Consider the following 17,889-nt stretch of genomic DNA (forward strand, 5'->3'; position numbering starts at 1 on the left):
GCTGTATGTTAAAGAACTCTTTAATGGTAGCCATAATCAAGACCTCCAAGAGGTCCCAGGTCTCATAAGAATCCCTGGGTCTTTGGGGATGGTTAACCTCTTTAATTAGGGTAATGCCCTCAGACCTAGGCTTTTTAGGCACCCTGGTCAGGGCTCCCTAGACTTAGGTATTGCCATGTACTCCAGTACTTTGCCTCTTCCTGGTTTTAAGCTTCCTCCTGGCACATGCAAACACTTGGTTGTGCCAGATGAAGTCTGGCTGTGGAACAGTTCTCTTCTCAGCATCCCTAGGTTGGCCATCACTGTTAGCCTCCAGCTAGCTCCCTGCTGAGATATATAAACTTTCTGATGGAAGTGTTGTGTTAGCTCTTTTGCTGGTGGCCATAATCAAGGCCTCCCTGGACTCATGGAGTCCTTGAATCCTTAGAGAGGGCTGACCTCAGACATGGGCCTTGTAGGCACCCTGGTCAGGGCCTCCCTAGACTTAGGTAGTTCCATGTACCCCAGTTTTCATAAGCCCATGGGTGCACTAGAACCACTTGCTCCCTGGAATGGTATGCTAGAATTGTTGGCTCCCCACTGAAAAGAATCAACTTAAAAGGTCTACATTAAAGACCTTTATTGCTCTTTTATTCTCATGTTCAATTATTATTCCATGAAAACCGAGGAACAGAAGTCACCACTGCAGGTGGAGGCACTGATAAGAAGGGGTGCTGATTGGTGTTCTGAAGGAATTGTTAGCAACACTGCTATCACCATCTCAGTGCCATGCATCCCTCAGAATAATACCATACACCTTGGCTTCAGTGGCATGGAGCCCTGTTTGCCATCCAAAGACTTTACCCTGTCTGTGACAAGGAAACCAAGAGTTGGATTTTGGACAGGTGGCACTTGTGTTGATCCTGTCTCACAAGTCTGTTCATCCACCAAGATGGTATTACTAATTGTAGGAAATTGAGAAGTATGATATTATGGTAGTCCACAATGGCATAACAGCCATACCAAGTTTCATCCAGATCCATCCAGCAGTTCTTGACAGACTGACATTACCAGCCAGCCCTATATGCATTCATTTGATGCATACTCTACATAGAACAAATAATGAAGGTTTAATGAAATTGCAGTAAATCATATGAAACAATCCTGGGAGACTGTGTGGAAGCAAGACAGACTCTTGATCCACAGATTTCTTCACTGCAATGAAGTGCATTGTACCAATTTTAAATTAATGATTATCAGGTATACCAAAGCATTCTGGAAACACTCTATTCCTGATGCCAACATATGGTGATAGAGAAAAGACAAAGAACAATTACTGTATTATATGGAAGTCTTACCAGAAAGTACAGCATTCCCTAGATCTGAAATAGACCACAGTGAAAAGACTGAAGAAAGTTACATTTATGTACAAAAACTTTATACGAGAATTTTATCTCGACAAGTAACAAAATTACTTTTTCCTAAGATTTTCTACTCTGATCACACATTTGAGACCAGCTGGTGGATAAACACTGTAGATGTTATGTCACTATGTCCCAAATGTATCTTCTTGTATCCAGAAATTTTTAGTTTCTTTCAGCCTGGCTGTATAGTAGCAGATTCAATACATCCCATATATCATTATGCTGGTGAGCATAGGACACCAGCATGCTTACCTGTTCTGATATCCTGACATGTCTAATGTTTAGATAAGAATCCAGTTTTTCTGGTAGATTACTATATGTGATATTAGTCTTTTACTGAATGTAAAGAAATACAGACAAACTTACTATAATTTGTCAGATAAATTTCACTCACACACACACACACACACACACACACACACACACACACAATGTCCATGCAAATATACCAGGCCAGAATTATCTTAAAAACACAAATGGAAGTGTGAGAAATAATGTAAACACTGCACATGCATATAGGAGATATACAACTTCTAATAAGTAATTAGTTGTTTCTGACAAGATACCTCACATACCAATTCTGTGCAGACTGGTAAGTTCCATGTTCCACGAATATGATGAGCTTGCAAATGATGTATAAAAGGAAAAACATATTTAATGAACAATAAATAATGTGGCACAATTTTGTGTTATCATTTTTTAATTCCATATGTCTTCTAGACCAGCATTTCTCAACCTATGGTATGTGTACCACTGGTGGTACACAAGCCAATGTTGAGTGGTATGCAAACTAAGTAAGAAAATCAATCAAAGCTGATATTAACCGAAATGAAACCTGACATACAAAAGTTGTGTTTTGATAAACAAGCACAACCTTCACACTGAAGCCTAAATTGGTCTGTTACGTATCCAAAGACGTGCTTATTGTGAAATATGAAATGGTCATATATGTATGTACACTTTCATTTCCACTATTATGCAGTTCAGTAGTTATTAAACTATGCACTATTTGAGCCTTATTTTGCACATACCTTGCAGTATATTTTATGTAGCTTTTCTTTCAGCAAATACAGTTAAAGAGAGAAACTGTTTCTCATTGAAGTACGTACATATGCAAAACGTTAGTTATGCCGCTGGGGGCAGGCATCAAGTTTTACCTGAACACATTTGGTTAGTGGTACATTTAACGTGTTAAATTAGCATTAGCGGTATGCCAGCAAAAAACGTTGAGAACCCATTCTTGACTTTGGTCTGCTAGAATGTGTTTTATCAGTTCTGTTGGTATAAAATTTCAAATTACACATTCATGTACTATCATGAGATATTAACCACACACAGTGCAAACAAAGTTGTACTTTTGAAAGCACAATTACAAACTGACAGGGCTGTCCCACAATGTCCCATTCTTTCGGGGACCTAAGAATTAATGCACATCATCACCTTAAGCGTCAATGAAGTAAAAATGTAACACAAATACATATCTAAGTGAAACAAAAATAACAAAGGTTTGTAAAGATAGAGAGTTTTTTTACGTCTATTATCAATTTGGAACAGGAATATATTGTGGTGTTCAGTAGCATCATCACACACTTGGGATTAGTTTCCTATACACATCTGTTTTGTGTCCAATTTAGAATTTAAAAATGTTGTACTCCATGTGGTACAAGCTATACACCACGCTCACACTCTGACCAAACCAGTGTCACCTTCACTGAAGGAATCATTAGCAATGTTGCATTCTTTCCCATGTCAGAAGACAGCGTGTACGAGGTGATGTGGAACTGCAGTTGCAGCATGAATTTCAACATCAATCCTTGTGCTGAGATCATCAGTTCAGTACCCCTTATGCCTAGTGAGGAACTTCCTATTGGATGGCTTGTCAATTAAGATGTCACTCACTGAGTCTGACTGGCTTAGTCTTCCAACAGATTTAAAATCCTAAATTACATATTAGATCCATCCAGTATTAATTTTGGAAGAACGTTAATTTTGCCTTACATGTGGGATAGTAATTATAATAGTTTTATAAAACAAGCATATGCAGCAAATTTGGAAGATAACAAACTGATTGTCTGAGTAGAACTATAAAGGAAAGAGTCAATAGGAAACAGATGGTTCAGAACAGTCAGGAAAGTCTGCAGGAAGATACCACCAAAGTACTGCAGTATGAAGAGAACCATAAACTGTGACTATATATTTTTATATTGTTCAACCAAAACATTCAGAACTAACCGGTTACTCTTGCAATTAAATGGGGAACATTGCAAAGAACTGTTTGAAAATTAATAAATGACCCCGACAGAGGCAGCACCCTGCACAGGCAGATCTGTCAGGTTTCACTATCAATGTGGATTGCTTTAATTACAAGAAGCGTGGCCACTTTGCCATGGACTGTAAAGCCAGAAAGACAGCTGAACTGTGCAGTGCATAAAGAGGTAAAATAACCGAATTCCTGATCAGGAAAACACATCCTGATGCCAAGGCAGCAATAAATAATGAAGCTGTATTCCTTGTAAACATACACTCTGGTGACTCTGGACAGTTCATTGTGGCCACTAGCGTTGACAGCAAGGAGATGACTTGGTCAGCACACACTGTCAGTTGTGAAACCTAATGTGTCACATAAGGCAGTGGTTGATTGTGTAATTTTAGGTAAAGGGGTAACAGGACATGATTTGAATACTGTAGGTCACAGTAGTATTAGAATTTGAGAATTGGCTGGAACTGATCAACTCATTCAAAGTATATCCTCTGGAAATAAAAGCAGGGGAGATTGAACAAAATCTATTTAGTCAAAACCTTCAGAAACAGATTAATTGGCTTCTGAAGCACTATTTTAAAGTTTTAATTGGTATTGTGAATTACAATGACAAGGAAATAATCAATGAAAAACTTGGGAAAATTTCCAATTTTGAAGGAGATATGAAAGACATCTCAGATAATGTATATGAAACAGGTTGGCAGAAGAGTTACTTACAGTTTTAGTTTTATTTGGGTATTGGTTGGGAAGCCTGAGGGAAAGAGACTACTGGGGAGACCTAGACATAGATAGGAGGATAATGTCAGGTGGGATCTATGGGAGATAGGAGTTGAAGGAGACTGGATTTTGTTGGCCCAGGACAGGGTCTGGTGGAGGGCTTTCGTTAATTCGGTGATGAACCTTCGGGTTCGGTAGGCCATCTAGTTAGTTAGTTAGTTACTTCAGTCCTCAATAAATAAGGTTAGAGATGAGACAAGAAATTTAGCTTTGTCATTTAGTTGACAAAATAGTCATAAGGCATGTGGAACATGTTACTACAAACACACACACTATTGATAGCACTATTAAGGATGCTGAACACAATCTCATGCAGTTTAAACTGGCAACTGATCAGGAAACCTTACTTCACATATTATTTCTCCATAACTGAGACCAGCTTTTACAGATTTCATTGCAGTTACCTCAAGGGCAGACAATGATATCAAAACTGACACAAGTTCTGTTTTCTTTATTACAGCACAGTGGATGTTCAAGCAATAGCAACCAAATGTAGGATTATTCATAGGTGTGCCTCTTAAGTTGGCTGGGAGATATTTTGAGTTGTACCAAGTATAAGAGAAGCCAGTTGCCAAAGCCACAGGACTGACTTCTATCATATGTTCGTATGTTATCACCAAACAGCTCCAATAATTTAACTACCACACAGTTTCATTTCATTAGACCACACTGATATAATCAAATACAGCTGTGAGGCACACTGATTTTTATTTTCAGCCTCCCAGCAGCTCTGTTTAGCAGCAATTTTTGGGATGAAATGATGGTGCAATGGTATATCCCAACTGCCGAGTCATGGGGATGCCACCAGAAAACATTTCTGGACATTCAGTGTTTCAGAACCTACAAAACTCATACTACATCAGTAACAGTTTTAGGTACAAACATTCTGAAAGGGGTGCTAATTGTAACTATTATTCACTCCTATATAACTTATCACAGGTTACAGGCAACATGTATATTTATTACAAGCCATCAAATATAGTTTTCCTGATGATGATAGTTTAATTTCAAAATATAAATCTGATACACTACACATCACAAATATTCCTATTGAATTTGGCAAAGACTTCATGGAATTTAACAAATTTCAGCTTAAAGGTATGTGTGTTCAGGATTTATAAAAGAAAACGAATGTCATACACAGTCAAAGTTTGGATAAAAGCATCCATTGGCCACTGATCATCTTATGAATGTATACTGTATTAGTTATATCCATGTTATATTAATATATAAGTGTAGAGGGAAGGTGTGTCTAACCAGACCAAAAGCACAAGGTGACAGAAGTCAACTTGGATGAGTCAGGCATGCATAAGACATGAAGAAGCAAGCATTACAGGCACCATTTCACAAACCAAGACCGAACAGAACTTGTCTTTTGTAGACCATTTGTATTGCTCGCCAGAGACCCCCAGAACAAAAACGTGATGAAGAAACTAAGTGAAACAGACACACTGTTAAGAGACACTAAGATTGAAAATTATGTTAGCGATGAAACCATCATCTTGTGTTTGTACTTCATATCTGAGCAGTTACTGTTAGGAATCCAAGTCAGTAGAATAATCAGGTTTGACTTTGATTCAATGCTCAGTTCAGTTTCATACTCTATTGTTGTATACAGAATGTCCCAAAAAGATGTATACACATTCAAGAATTTGGCTTTACGTGTGGTATACAAATTAGTATTATAAAACAGGCATATGCAGCAAACTTCGAAGATGACAAACTGATTGCTTGAGAGTATCTCTATTCTTCTTCTTCTATGGCTCAACAACCCGAAGTTAAACCTTGGCCTCCTCCCATGCAGGAGGTTTTTTGTCTTTGAAGCGTGCACTTATTAGTAGTGAGTGACCAGCCCACTGCCTCTGCACAATTTCTACTCAATCCTGATTTGACTACTACAGCCATCTAGTAGTGAATCAGGAGAGACTTGGGTGAGAAATGGCCACTGAATTTTGCTTACGAAACAAATATCTCTATTCTAGACTGCCATAATGAGTTCTCTGAAAATACATATTTGTCGTGATTTGTATCAATATCGATATGATATGTTTGTGCTTACCCCATTCACCTTCATAGTACAAAGGGTGTAGAGTTGCTGTTATGCTATCCGATGACGATACTGGTTCCAATACATATATAATTTATTTGATTATTCTGTGACTTATTTAATAACACTATCAGTAGCTCAGTATATATATAGTGTCAAATGATAGGATGATTAATGAGTAATGAAATGGAACAGAAACAAAAGAAGTGGAGATGTCCTTGCAAAATGTAACCTATTTACGTTTGAAACTAAAAAAATAGATGTATTAGAGATAATTACATGAAATAATTATTATTACAGAAAACGCATGCATGCTACAGCAAACGAGTTGAAGAAACAATATGTATTACTAACTGAACTGTCAAAGGCAAGATAACAATATAATCAGAAATTAGATGTTACATACAACATTGTGACTGGACACATGTTCTGTGCATGGAAATGAGAGCAGCAACAAGATACTGAATACTAAGATGCATCCCATAAAGTGACTGATATGAATAAATGGAGGGTAACACAGACAGACAGAGCAATATACATGGCATCAACTTCATGCTTGAAGTAATTGCACACTTTATACACCAACTCTTTAAAGGTGATCAGCTCACAAGGTATTTGACAGCAGACACACAGAAGCACCCAAAACTCAGCTGCCATTGTTCGTGTTGGTCACTTCAACAACATTTAACATAAGAATAATAAATAATTCTGTTGTGACTTATTCCTTAAAGTTTGGTCTTTGAGCAGTCATGCCTCTGCATACCCAAGAAAGATAAAGGTATAAATCCACATTTTAGATGTAAGTATCCACAGTTGTGATTTTAATTTACCTCTAAGGATGATGATGATAATAACAGTTGGTATAGGAGTTTTACACTTTAAAGTGGGATCTGAAATATGCTGAAAGCCCAGAATAATGTTATATTCACAAAGTTCTGATACTGTCAGAAATAATAAAATGGGAAGATATGCAGAAAATTCTGATTAATCTCAAACCTGCACATGATGCTGACCTCTCACCCCCATCTAGTGGCAAGGTTAAGAATGAGTAGGAGTTATACCTCCTCTCCCCCTGAGCCCTGATAGCTTTTTTAATAAAAGTTTTGGTTGAAAGAATAAAAATTCAAGCTTTACTTTTCTGTTTCTCGTACTCCATGAATAGAAATTCAACATACAGAAACAGCACTTCAATATCAAGACCCAAATTTTCAGTACCAGTATGTGTGATTATAACTTCTTCCTGTGGCTCTACAACCCAGTGCGGGTCTTGGCCACCTCCTTTCAGAGGTTTCTTGATCTTTCTAAACATTTGGTAGGAATCCTTGGACGAGTGATCAGCCCATCACAAGGCCTCTACCAATTTAAGCTCAATAAGTATGTGCCTGCTTCATCGACTGGAAGAAGGCTTTCGATCGAGTAAAATGGAAGAAATTAATGAGGATCCTACAGAGAATTGGAATTGATTGGAGAGATAGAAGACTAATCAAAAACCTGTACATGCAGCAAAAAGTCAAAGTGAGACTGGACTCAGGAGACAGCAACAGCGTTGAGATAGGTAGAGGTGTAAGACAGGGATGCTGCTTATCACCAATTCTTTTTAACCTGTACGGGGAATGGCTTGCCAAGGAAGCTCTGGAGGGAACAGGAGACTTCAAAATTGGAGGAAGAGTCATAACGACTGTAAAGTATGCAGACGACTTAGTAGTATTGGCGAAGGAAGAGGAGGAATTACAGAACATGATGGACAAGTTAGTGCAAACAGGTAGAGAGTACGGAATGGAAATCAACACTGAAAAATCAAAGGTAATGTGGATAGCACCGAGAACAGAACCACTGAATGTTGTAGTTGGAAACCAACAGCTGGAGAATGTGGAGCATTTCAAGTACTTGGGAAGCATAATCACGACGGATGCTCTATGCACCAAGGAAGTAAAAGCAAGGATAGCCATGGCCAAGGCAGCTTTCGTCAAGAAGAGGATACTTCTCACTAGCAAGTTGGGCTTGGAGATGAAGAAGAAACTAGTGAAGTGTTACGTATAGAGTGTCGCGCTGTATGGAGCAGAGACTTGGACACTCAGGAAGAAGGAACAGAAATACCTGGAGAGTTTCGAAATGTGGTGTTGGAGAAGAATAGAGAAGATCAGGTGGACGGATCGAGTGACCAACGAAGAAGTATTGAGGAGAGTCAACGAGCAAAGAAGCATTCTGCAGGCGATTACACGAAGGAAAGCTAACTGGCTGGGACATATTATGAGAAGGAATGGGTTACTGAGTGATATCATCGAAGGCCACGTTGAGGGAAAGCGAGGACTGGGAAGAAGACTGATACAGCTAACCGACGATCTGAAGCAAGGAAAGAAGATGAAGTTCCAGGAATTAAAATGAGAAGCTGAGAATAGCGAAAACTGGAGAGCTCTTTTTGGGCAGAGCAATGGACCTGTCGTCAGACAGAACACTGAATAATAATTAACTTGTCTGCTAGAGCCATCTAGTAGAGAATAAGGAGAGACATGGGTGAGAAATGGCCGTTGAATTTTGCTTATGAAACATCTCATTCATGCACAAAAGGTTCTTTTACATGCCATAAATCTACGAGGGACTGCCCGCTTTACTTACCTTCCAAAGGAAGTTGTGCTACGGATTTTTACCACCCTTAAAAATCCATCAACCTCAGCCAGGTTTGAACCTGCGAGCCTTGGGTCCAGTGGCAAGCTCATTCACCACTAGTCCACCAAGGGCAATGTGTGATTATAACAGTATACTTAAATTCCATATGCTACAAAAGAATGTTACAATATCTTAAAAAATAAAGTAACAAGCACTCATACACAAAGGACTTTATTTTTATATAGATGCACGTATGATATATAAAGAGACTTTGGTACAAATCACTTTTCCACATACTTGTCACAGATGTTTAAGCATTTGTCCTACCATGGTATGGAAGAAACTGGTGTCAAGTGTCTTAAGCCAGGAAACGGCAGTGTGCTGCAAGTCACCATCAGCTGAAAGCTTGAGACAGGTGTGTGAAGGTTCTGGACTACACACATCTCTTCAGACCCAGAAAAATGATATGTACCAAAGTCTTATGTGTCATACATGCATCTACATAAGAATAAAGTCCACATTGGAGTGCTTGTTACCATATTTTTTAATATATCAACAGGATGTCTATGTTTGTAGGCTTAGCATTCCAATCATGAATTATACCTACATATAATACTGCACTCACTGTGGACACAGGCGAGCCAATTCCTTGGCTGCGGCTCTCCCCTCCCTCAGAATCACTCTCTGTAGAGGGTGGTGGTGGTGGTGGAGGTGGTCTTGGAGGCGTATCTTTGGGTAATGGTGGAATAAATCTGCAGTTATCATCTACAGGCAGTAAATTAACAGCACTCTCTGCAACAAAACATGATCATATAAGAAAAATCTCTAGTTTTATATTTGAAACTAAGCAGTAAGCATTCCAGTTTACATGTTGCAGAAGACTTGACTAATATGTCCAACAATAGTAAAAAGAATTTACTAATACCAACAAATTTCATACTGACTTACCATATATGTACAGTGCAACCATGTCAGAATGAAAACAGCTCACAAGAACTTCATTACAGTACATCAGTATCATCAAGCAGTTAATGTTACATTTGTGGGAAGGTCTGCATTAAAGGACATTCAACACATACTTTTATCATGATGAACCTGATTCTTAACAAACCACGATGTTCGTACCTTTTTGCATTAAATGTACTTGCAGTTTTGTTTCCCAAGCCATTCATTTATAACTGGCAGTCAGAAAAAATACTGTTAACTCAGCCTCAAGTGCTGTCCCTATCAAGAGGAGTCATAATAACCTTTAGCCCCTTCAATAAGGGGATTAATCACACATACATGTGTGTGTGTGTGTGTATGTGACAGCAATGTTATTATCAACTGAAAAAATTAGTCTCCTTATCAAATACCAGTTGCCTATATGAGTGTATTTTGACAGGAATACAGCAAAACAAGACAGAAAATTGGAAATCAATTAATGAACAGAAATTAAATCATGCATTCTATTGGAGGGCTATGTGGTTCTGTTGTATGTGACCCACACTGCCCTTTCAAAATGAACATGAGTAACCGAGAATTTACTCTTCCATATCTTAGACCAGCGTTTTTCAACCTATGGTACACGTACCGCTGGTGGTACGCGAACTAAGTAAAAAAATCAAAAGGTAATATTAACATAAATAAGTTTTCCCTGAATGTATTTAGTTTGTGGTACACTTAATGTGTTAAACTAGAATTAGTGGTATGCCAGTGAAAAAGGGTGAGTACCCGTCCTAGACCATGATAAATGCCCGTACCATGACATTCTTACCATGACACAGAGACCAAATCTTTCCTTCACCCAGTTATAGATCTTTTCCAATGGTTCAGATGTTGTCAACTGGTCAGAAAACTCCTTGACATGATACTAATAACTTAACTACATACAATGCAATACAAGCAGTATTTCTACATAGTCTGTTACTGTCTGTATGGCAACCAAACAGCAGTAAACTGTATTGCAATATATTTAATAGGTAGTATTTTAATCATTTTCATATATTATGAACACCTGTTAGAACAAGCACTTAACAGAATTTTGTGAACTTTCATTATATCCAGGTTACAATGCATATTTCTAACAGACATCTACAAAGGGTCACTATGACAGGTGACTTTGGGGGACCACCACAAGCGTGGGGAATATCATAACTGCCTAGGTAGGATCTGAAGTTGTCATGGCATTGAGTATCAAAAGGGCTGTCTTCTAGGATGTTGCAAGATTAACAACAGTCTACTTTCACTAATTCCAAGCTTAAGACCACGATATATATTTTCTGTCCTACTCTCCCACATGCGCACAAAAATGTGATTTTCATTTGAACCCACAGCCACTTTATTTAAATGAAATATAACGTGCTGGTACACATGCAGCTATTTAACATTAATTTAAAACTTAATATTTGTTAAACTGGGACATTTGGAGCTGCACACTGTGTACAATTCGAGAATGTGTATAATCACATAAAATACTGAAGAGAACTGCATGTGGCCTTTAAGTCTGACAGGCCTGTTTCAGCATAACACCTATCAACCAAATCATTCCTTAGCATTCTGTGATATTGCATATATGAGAGTCTGAATGAAATGGTGAATAAAATCCTGTAGCACTGAAAGTAGATATTAACTTCAATGTTGTGGCAGCCTCTATTAACACTAAAATGAGAGACTTGAATAACTAGATATAAGACAGTGAATTTAATTTTTTATACTTAGACTACCAAAATTCATGCAACTTGTGTCCAAATACTCAATGAAGTAAGAAATTCTAACGTTAACATATCATGGTAAAAAGACTGAAAAGAAAATTCATTAATACATTTATCCAAGAACATGCAAGGGCTGCAAAGAATGAATGTTAAAAATGAATTATTACCTGGAGTTTCATCAACCTCCATGTCTGCACGCGTGATATCTTGGTCTTCCAATTTAGTAGGCGCACACGCAGTATTTGAAATAATACGTGGTCTTTTATATGCACGTACAGAATTTTGGCTCAGCTGTGATAGCATTCGTTCTTTACTTTGCTCATATGTCATTGGTGGACACTCATGGAATTCAAAATCCTAACAAAAGATGAACAAGTATTATTAAACCTCTGTCAATTAGTATTGGAGCATTGTAAATAAAGAGCAAAATTAATGCTTCAGATTCCTTCTGCTTCTCTATGTAAGCTTCAGTTACACATGATCCAAAGGATATTTAAATCTGAAAACAGATGAAAGATAGTGCTTGATCTTTTGTGTATCTCATAAAAAAACAATTCAGTAACACAGATGAGGGTGAGGACTTCATCAAAGTAGATCAGGATAAGCTCTTGTGAACGTGTTAATGAATCGTCATACTCCACAAAAGACAGGAAATATCTTGATAGCTAAAACACACCAACATTCTCAACAAAAGGGCATAGTTCCATGGAAATCAGTTTATTTCAGCAGAATATTAAGAATAAACTCAAAAAAAGAATGCTAGATGTTTCTTCCAAGTAGAGACTAATCCAAACAGTATATGAAGGAAACAAAGATTTCTTAAGGATTGAATCACAGCATATAAGAACATAAGAAATGTTTGTTTCACTGACTAGTATAAGCAGATTGGTGTATGAACACAAGTCAAAATGTTTCTGGCTGGTAATAATTATTTTAAGTGACAGAATTTTAAATTCAGTGTTTCATTTTAACAGTCCTTCCTTTTCCTGTTACAACCTATGGCAACGCATGTTTGATTTTAAGTGGGCTAAGTGCATATATGCACAGAAGGTTAACACTTGCCCAGTGGGGAGCAGACATATATGCACACTTCAGAAAAAATACTGTTTCTTAGTGGGCTAAGCCCATATGTGCCCGCTATTTTTCTGTCATGTCTCAATCGAGTGTTCTACCATCTAGCGAAAAAAATTTAACTCAGTGGTGTTGTTCTATGTGTGCTTAAACCAAGATTTGGATGGCAGGGGAGTAATAGGCAGCCATGCAGGACAGAACAGTAGTTTTTGGTGTAATTATTTTCTCATAACTAATTTTATAGAATTGCAGATTATTTCTTGAACTATGTGAACAGGAGGTCCCGCAAGACATTGATAAGAAATTATCATGAATTACTCCACTGAATCCAATGGAAAAAGCAAGTGAAAACAAATTATAAATGTTTAAAAAATGTGGTAAAATTGTTAGTATAATAGCTAAAAATTTAAACACGAAAATTTTGATTTCCATATCTAATAAAAATGAATTGTCCACAATATATAAAAATTCACCAATATTTTTAATAAAATAAAAAATCCCCACTTGGTGATGCAATGGCATAAATTTCACCCCCACTCAAGAGATTAACACTTTTTGCAGCTAACCACTTAACATTTTCATCACCATTCAATGGCATTCAAATGAGGTAGGATAATTTTTTTTTGGCACTCATCCATTCTGTATCCTAATAGTATAACCAATCTTGTTTCTGCATCCATTCTTTCCTTATTGTACATCTCTCACTTAGTCTTTCCACCTGATCCTTGCTCTCCCCAATAACAGTTCATTTCAGCATTTGTCAAGCAGTGATATGCACATCAACTTACGTCTATATTCAAATTATGATTAACATTTATATTATAGTACATTAATGCAACTGGAAACATCACTATTTTGCAACTAGTTCCTTTTTCATTAATGTTAATTTCTTTAGTTTTCTTTCATGCTTTTCTACTGCTGAATGGTATGAACAGCAGAGTGGTGGGGAAGAAGATGCAGAATTTTAGGTTCACTGCACACCTCACAAATGGGGAAGCAGAGCTGTTTTACAAATCCCAGATTTTTTAAAGACTGACATGTCAAACAACTTGAATTATTTTAGATTTTGCTGCGCATATTTCTTAATTGTGAATATTCAATGTAAAAAATTATAGTCACTCTAGTTTTATCACCATATAAAAACACACTTTTCCACACCATATAAAAACACACTTTTCCACACCATATATACAAATAACAGGTTGTTGATTCTCGGCACTACAACCCTGTTGTGGGTTTTTGCCGCCTCCTTTACGGAGGTTTCTTGGTCTTGGTCGTGTGTGAAGTAGTAAGTGACCAGCCCACTGACACAAATAATAAGTAAATCTGAGATATACTATTGTTTATATTATAAAATAAAGGACAGATACTCATCCTTAGAAAATCCACCACTTTACAAGTTTGTGAATGAGAGAAGGCAGAGACCCTGTGATTTATTCTTCTTTATTTTTTATAGTCAAAGGAATCACATTGCTGTATATTATATTCAGAAACTTCACATTCAACACTCTAGTGTTCATACTTTCCAAATCTTGTCCAATAAACTGATGCCAGATTTGATCCCTTCTTGTTTGCATCCTGTAACTATCTCAGAATACAGCACTGCATCATCGGCAAGTTAGGAGCACACTATCTAAAGTAGGGACTGATTGGCCTCATAATGAAGTAATGCAAGAACATAGTTTCAGACACCACCATACTAGCTCATTACAAACCATGAAAAAGACCTAATTCTTCACTGAAGCTGCAGTGGGCTCAGCAGACCAACAAAGGATTATCTAATTGTTTTTTGGAATAGAAAAATTTACATCATGACTGAACTTTGCTGATGCTGAAAGAATGTACTGCAGTTAAACTGTCTGTTCACCTACATTGGAAGTTCATGAAAGCATGTGGTCCAGCATTACCTCACCACATCTCAAGAGTGCAAGGTTTAGATACTATTCTGAATAAGGCCTCTTTATTGCCAAAATGTTTCACTCATGGCAGATTTATGACTGCATTTTGACACCCTCAAATTATTTTTTTACTTACCTAATTTTTGTGTTCCTTTTTCTGAGAACTTAAATATGTCTTTTAAATTATAAAAAGGTCATGAAGATAATATGATGAAATACAGATATTAAAAGGACACAAACAGAGAGAGACATATAAAAATGTTAATATGGTCATTTCAAAGTTAGTAACTAAAATAAAAAAATATTTAGATTTAAGAACAAATGTGAAAACCTAGGAAGGTAAAATAAGAAAATATGTCAACTGTATAGGTATAGGATTTCTGGCCTATTTTCCTTACTTTATAAGGAAACTGAGATAATGTTGTAATGATTGTCTGTAATGTACCCACAAATAAAAAATGATCAATCACTATAAAACTTCATGTGAACACCATATCACTGGTGAAAACCTGACATTCATAGTTTTAATTCATTACCACTATCATCCTGGGCAACTACGTGAATTTCCGACACAGACATTACAATAGCATTATTTTATACAGGTCCACAGAAATTTCTGTGGTTCTACAGCTTGAAGAATATGCAGTTTTTGTTAAGGTCATGTTTGTGTAAATATAAAATGGAGCAAGAAAACATTTTATATTTACACAAAAATTAACTAAACAAAACTATAAAACCTCAAACATTTCTGTGAACCTGTATTAAATTCATTCTTAGTCATAGATTAACATCCACCACAGTTAGTTTTGCATCATGACTGTTCAAAACACATTCCCATTCTGCATAAAACTTCATAAACACTACAGCATGTGTAAAGTTTTGCCTGATAATTCTTGAAACCTTCAACAGTTTCACCTATGTACAACACGTAAAAGACTCAAATATGCCCCTTCCTAGAAATAATTATTTTATCCTGTTTTAGCTGAGATTTGTAGAACCATTCATATGACTGTCACTTCTTTACTCTGTGTTCTATGTATAACAAATGACAGTTTATTGAAATTACTTAGCATAAAATGGAACACCCAATTCATATTGCTTAATTTAGGTTCAGATAACCTGGTCTCAACAGAAACCCTAATTGAAGATTTTCTCATGTCCTTATATCAACCAATTAAACCAAGTTTTAGATAAAATAACAAATTTCTCAAACATTATCCATTGTCATAATTTAATTAAAAACACAACCTTTCATGGACTGAAATACAGTTCCATCATCAGGCAATACCTACACTGTTACCCGGTGTCCTACGTGAGCGATTAAATGCGAGCGGTGTGAGTTGCGTGGGTAAAGCGCAAATATCAAACTGGCTGTTTGTGTGGCGCTGTCCTATGTTACAGCGAAGCGGTCAGCGGCCAAAGCCCAGATCAAATATTTTGATATTTTCGCGCAGGTCGCTGCGCTGGCCAGTAGGGCGCAAGCGCAGAAAAGCTCTGACTGTGCAGTACAGGGAAGGCGCATGCGCAGAAAAACCGTGTGCTTCTATAATGGTCTCTCACGTAGGACACAACAAGCGATTCCCTTATGTCATATGACACCTCATTCTGCTTATGCAGCTCGCTTCTTATTGCTTACGTAGGACATTGCCTTAGACCCGATCACTATCTCTGCAGATAAGGACTAGCTCTATTGACTGGGCTCACCACAATAGGTTTTATCTGACGTTGGACACAGATTCTAGTCTCCAAAATTTTTTTTTTCATTAAAAGTTTGTTATTTTAACAATACACCAACATCACAAACCTCCACATCTAACTTAAATTTGAGATACTTACATCTTTTGTGCTTGGACTGCAAGGAACATTAAAACCAGGATAGCTAATAATTTTCTTGATGTCATATTTATCTCTTGAGCCTTCAGGAATTATTTCTCCTTCCTCTGTTTCTAGATCAGGCACTTCTGCAAAATAAATAAATTTATTAAATTGACATAAACACCAGAAAATTGCATTGACATAGTAATGATATTTTAACAACAGAAATTTATAAAGACAAATTTACCACCAATAGTTTAGCACAACATAAACATATACAATGTGGAGGTGCTCCATGGATTCTCAAACCTGAACATTTATGAAACTGTGATGAGATTCACGCATTTGCCACCTAGATCCTATGAAAATGTCCTTAGTGTCCAACAGATCCTAGCCATTCTCAACTTTTTAATAAATACAGAGTATCCCAAGATGTATACACATTACAATATGAAAAATTAACCTTGTTGTTGATATCCATGCATTGTGTTTATGCACGGAACCTGTGTTGTCTATACTTAACAGATCTAGGGCCTATCTTGACAACACTTATCCCAACTGATAGATTGGATGCAGAGGATCTGTTGAGTACCCCCATGATTGCCAGATCTAACCCCACCTGACTTTTTCTTGAGAGGAATTTGAAGTATGTAATGTACAGCACAGAGCCAGCAACACTTCAGGATCTAGAGCAAGAAACTGAATGGTCTTGTGCAGCCATCCCAGCAGAAACTTTAGTGGCCACTTGTCAATCAGTTGCTCACCACTATCGACTGTGCCACGAAGGTAATGGTGGTCATTTTGAACACCTACACTAGATTCGCTAATTCACAAAGTGCTGATGGTGTATGCAATGGTTTAGTTTATTAAAATACCTTTATTTCATTCACTGAATGTGTGTACACATCTTTTTGAAACACAATGCATAAAAAACTGCCAACGCCAAGAATGATATTCATGCCATTCAGTCCATAGCCAGACTTTTAAAAACTATAGTCATGTCATGTCCTGTAATTAGCGAAACAACGTGAAAGAGTGTCAGAAAGTACATCACCTGAAAGAGTAAATGTACTCATGAAGCACACAAAGGTTTAACAGAAGCAATTCCATTGTAACAACTGTGAAAAGCAGTGAATGTATATGCTTAATTATATTCAACCAAGTTCTTAAGTATGATTTGAGGTTCTTATAGCAGCATGTGTGAAGATGGTTGTCTTCTGAGTTGTAGCACCATGTAGCTGGATAGACTTTTTGAGTAAACTCATCACCCTGTTGATGGAGACAGCAAGAACCTCAAATGCTGGTAAACTTCTACAAG

At 37.1% G+C, this 17,889-nt stretch overlaps 1 protein-coding gene across 4 annotated transcripts in view; it reads right to left on the reverse strand.

The window, feature by feature from the left end:
• Positions 1-17,889, reverse strand: part of LOC110829352 (zinc finger CCHC domain-containing protein 8 homolog) — a 39,628-nt gene that overhangs the window by 1,380 nt on the left and 20,359 nt on the right. For 3 of the 4 annotated variants that reach the window (XM_022062978.2, XM_022062977.2, XM_022062975.2), the window contains exons 5-7: positions 16,593-16,717; positions 11,955-12,144; positions 9,702-9,886 (exon numbers count right to left, since the gene is read on the reverse strand). In XM_022062978.2, coding sequence (XP_021918670.1) covers positions 9,702-9,886; positions 11,955-12,144; positions 16,593-16,717 — 500 coding nt within the window. The remainder of the gene's footprint in view (positions 1-9,701; positions 9,887-11,954; positions 12,145-16,592; positions 16,718-17,889) is intronic. The other variant, XM_022062976.2, reaches the window with a different exon arrangement.

The sequence above is a fragment of the Zootermopsis nevadensis genome, unplaced genomic scaffold, assembly GCF_977971745.1.
Source record: "Zootermopsis nevadensis isolate Lab colony 2312 unplaced genomic scaffold, Znev_1.0 Znev_ptg000019l, whole genome shotgun sequence".
Lineage (NCBI taxonomy): Eukaryota > Metazoa > Arthropoda > Insecta > Blattodea > Termopsidae > Zootermopsis > Zootermopsis nevadensis.